This window comes from Grammomys surdaster, unplaced genomic scaffold, assembly GCF_004785775.1.
Source record: "Grammomys surdaster isolate TR1022 unplaced genomic scaffold, NIH_TR_1.0 125979, whole genome shotgun sequence".
Lineage (NCBI taxonomy): Eukaryota > Metazoa > Chordata > Mammalia > Rodentia > Muridae > Grammomys > Grammomys surdaster.
The window spans coordinates 4,753,456-4,757,387 of NW_021620795.1; the positions used below are offsets into that span (position 1 = coordinate 4,753,456).

The 3,932-nt window shown below is 48.6% G+C and overlaps 1 protein-coding gene across 2 annotated transcripts in view; it reads right to left on the minus strand.

The window, feature by feature from the left end:
* Cacna2d3 (calcium voltage-gated channel auxiliary subunit alpha2delta 3) overlaps window positions 1-3,576 on the minus strand; it is a 793,771-nt gene extending 790,195 nt beyond the window's left edge. The window contains exons 1-2 of one of the 2 annotated variants that reach the window (XM_028754076.1): window positions 3,361-3,576; window positions 2,604-2,685 (exon numbers count right to left, since the gene is read on the minus strand). In XM_028754076.1, the coding sequence (XP_028609909.1) occupies window positions 2,604-2,685; window positions 3,361-3,482 (204 nt within the window). In that variant the 5' untranslated portion in view covers window positions 3,483-3,576. The remainder of the gene's footprint in view (window positions 1-2,603; window positions 2,686-3,360) is intronic. The other variant, XM_028754077.1, reaches the window with a different exon arrangement.
* Between the last annotated feature and the right edge of the window lie 356 nt (window positions 3,577-3,932).

Below are 3,932 nucleotides of genomic sequence, written 5' to 3' on the forward strand. Positions count from 1 at the left end.
AAGAAAGAAAGAAAGAAAGAAAGAAAGAAAGAAAGAAAGAAAGAAAGAAAGAAAGACTTCCATTCTAAAAGCAAACATGCTACTTTGATTCATAATATGAAGTCTCAGTTAGAAAACTATATAAATATATAAAATTATATCATAGCACACGGTATATTTTTTCTTAACTGAGGATCAAATGTTAATGCCCACACCTTACAAATGAAATTACAGTCTATTATGCAACCCAGTATTGTCACCTGTGAATTCCCTCAACACAGTGTTAATATATTTTCCAATTGAATTTTTTAACTCATTTTCAAAGCACCTCAATTGTTAAGATACAGGGACCCAGTGGACAGATGCAATGTGTGCTGTTTTGATTTAAGGAAATAAGTTCTAATGCAAGTGACCAGAAACTTGAAAATAAGTAGGAGGGTAACAGTGCCCTTGCTTTTCCAAGTGCTGCTTCATCTTCAACACTCAGAGCATCTCCAATCTCTTCTCATTACCACTGAACTCTCTGAACCAATGTTTCTTCACCATTTTAAAGAATGCAGTCACATTTGGGAGATCAGTATGGCTCAAAGGTTTCTTAAAAGTGCTTCCTAAGTCATCTTATCTACCCTTCTGGTCACTCATGAAAGTATCTGCCAAGCAACCCAAAGCCGTGGGTATTTCACAACCCCTGTTGTGAAAGGTGACGAACCCCAGTACTAAAGCAGATACCCACTCTGGACCCTAACTGAAAACACCAATTTGCTTTCCCCTCGAATTAGTTACAAAACGCCAGACAGCAGCAAGGAAGGGCAACAAAGCATTAAACAGCTGGAAATAATTACACAATTGTCAAGAAGCAAACTCGACAAGGGCAGAGCAAGGCTGGTGAATTCAGTATCAGGAACTATGCCGATGAGAAGTATCTTCGCCATTGCCAATTTGCTATTATACAATAACTAATAATAGGGCTGATGGAATTTGTACAGTATGTGTGTGTACACAAACTTCCAAGAGAAGACAAATATATTTCATGTGCTCCCCAAAAATGTGAGCTAGAAGCTATCTATCTCAGTACAACCAAGACCAAAAGGGGGGTTCTTTTGGAACTGTTACAACTACAACATGCAGATGAGAAATATTTCTTTAAAGTTATACAATATGCTCACACTCAGAGCACCTCAGAATTCAAAGCATAGGCAAAATACGCAGGCTGTGTTACAGTCCGGAGTTTGTCACATAAAACATCTGACAAGCAGGCAAACAGCCAGAGTACAGGCAAGGCTGGACCAAATTAAAAGAATATCAGAGAGAAAGGCCATGTTTCTTACAAAAACATGGAGGGTAGCAGGTATATAAATGGCTGTGTTCCATTAAGGCAGGTCAATGAATCAAGTTTTATCAACTGACTAAATTTCAGAGAACTTCTTTCCAATCTAAAGGTGAACAATCTTCCCTATGGCTTCAAGGATTCGGTGCCTGGCATTTTTTTTCCAGCATATCTTGCCATCCTATTACTGGGTGATGCTTTATTATAATATTTGAATTTCGTGTGGCAAACAGTTTTGTACAATGCCCCGAAATGCTACTCTCTGAAATGGAATGCCATAAATAAAATATGGACGTGGTTACCAGGCAGTATGCGCAACACATATGGTACATTGGCCCAAAAAGCACATTTTAAAATGCTTAAAAGTTAACTTAACAATTTAAGCTCTTTATACCCATTCTTGGAGAATTGTCCCCTAAAGGCCAATCTTAGTTTCTATTGTCAGGAGAATGTCTGGATTAATTTGGTTCGTTTACTAACTTGAAATTCTTTTCCTTTGCTCTGACCTCCACCCCTGCTCACCCACCCGCCGCCTCATTCTTTATCTTAAAGGGGAGAAAGGGGGCCATATATCTCAAGATGTAATTTTAAGCATGATGATGCCTATTTGAATTAAAATCGATGCAGCTCCTGATAACAGCCTAATAATCAATTCTCCATTCTCATTACTTTACAGAAATATATGGACACCAACCAATTTCTTAAGTTTGTGGACCACTCTCCTAGCTTATTACCCGGCAGTGCAGCTGAGTGGAAAGATAACCACATCCATTCGCCTTATCTGTAATGATGTAATGCACCCCAGCCCTGGGTCTAGATGATTGAGGAATAATGGGATTGTACAACTGCAGGGATGACAAACAATGCTGCTGGTATCTCGCCAATACACTGAACCCTATGACTCCCGTGCAAGGTGGAGGCTTGGAGAACAGACGCTGCCGATTCTGCCCCTTGGAAGAAGTTAACATCTTTTGGCCAGGGAAGCATCTGCTCTGGCACTGAGACTGCAATACCGACAACTGCGAGAAGAGCCATGCAAACACACTGTTTCCAAGCCCCAGCCAGGACAGTGCGAGTGAGTATCCTGCTTTTCTTTGTGTTTGGAATCAAGTGTCATCTAAAAATAACCGGTTGGTAGGGAGAAGTCACTGCACAGTACAATGCCAAGAACCGGGAGATCAGAGACTACTCTGATAACTGATGCAGCTCTGGGCTCACGTTTGTTTGGAAAAACTAAATCTGCCTCCATTTTCTGTGCTAGAAAAATCATCGCTGTCTGTCACCACAGAAACCTTACCTTTTGCAGAAGCTGGGAACCCGAGTACTTGGCAGCAATGGATTTTATCTCCCCACCAAAAGCGGAGGCCCACAGCTTCACTCTATGGGGGAAAAAAAGCAGAGGGAAGAAATGTAATACCAGTGTCACCGTCACACACGCGCACACACCGGGCTATGGCTGAAAGAGCAGGACGATAGAACACTAAAGGAAAAAGGAAAGAAAGATAGAAAAAGCTCTCTCTTACAAACTACCAGCACCAAGGTGCGGAGCGCAGCGCAGCGCGGGATGGGGTCGTGGGTCACAGGAGTTCAGAAGGTATAAAGTGTCCCCCAGCTCTCTAAGAAGACCATGGGCTTTCATAGAAACAATTGCTTGGTTACTTAAACACCTAAAATGAGCACCACCTGGAATACTACTCTGAAGAAATCCACCCATCCCCCCGCTTCCCGGAAAAGTAGGATGGCAAGGTAGCAGAAAAGGGGATCATTAAACAGCCCGACGAAGTTGCAGTCGGTAAACAGGCTCTAAACTTGGCGCTGTCACTTGAGGTGAAGCTCTCCGGGTCTTACTCCCTAGCCCCAGGATAAGGGCTAGAAGGTCCCACCCTGGTCTCCCGCCGCTGGGTGCTGATGCTGAGAGGCAGGTGCAAGAGGCGAGGCCCGCACCCGCCGCGGGTCCTGCCCAGCCGCACCTGCAGGCTCCCAAACTTGGGCGCCCCGGGTCTCTCTCGGGCGCTAGCGGCCCCTCCCCGGGAGTCCCAGCATCAGGGACTTACACGGAGAGCGGGATCTGCTGTTCGGAGCGCACTACGTCCCCTAGCGCGGCGTAGAGAAGAGCGGTGGCTAGGAGCGCCGAGGCCCCCCGGGACGCGCAGCACAGCGAGCCCGGCTCAGCCATCCTGGCGGCGGCGGCGGCGGCGGCAGCGACTGGAGCGGCCGCGGAGAGCTGCGCCGGGCGGGCGGTGGGCGAGCGCGCCGGGCTGCCTGCTCCGCCGCGCGCCGCCCCTCCTGCTTCTCGCGCGCCGGGCTCACTTGGGGAGCAGGGGGGAAAAAAAGGAGCGGGGTGGGGGGGAGGGGAGGGCGGAGAGGAGGCGGGAGGGAGCACTGGGGAGGAGGCAGGCGCGGGAGGAGGGAGCGAGACGCGCCTCTTGCCGCGGCAGCTGCCCGGCCCCGCCTCGGCGGCCCCGGGGAGTCCGGCGAGCCGCGGCGGGAGGGCGGGAGGCGCCTCGCGGGCGGAGACTCGCAAACTCCAGTGTCCTTGGCCGCCACGGCTCGCGCCTCGCCCGGCCCGGCCCACTGCGGCCGCTGAGTTCTTTACAACTCCGCAGTCCGCCGCCACGGGCGCGTC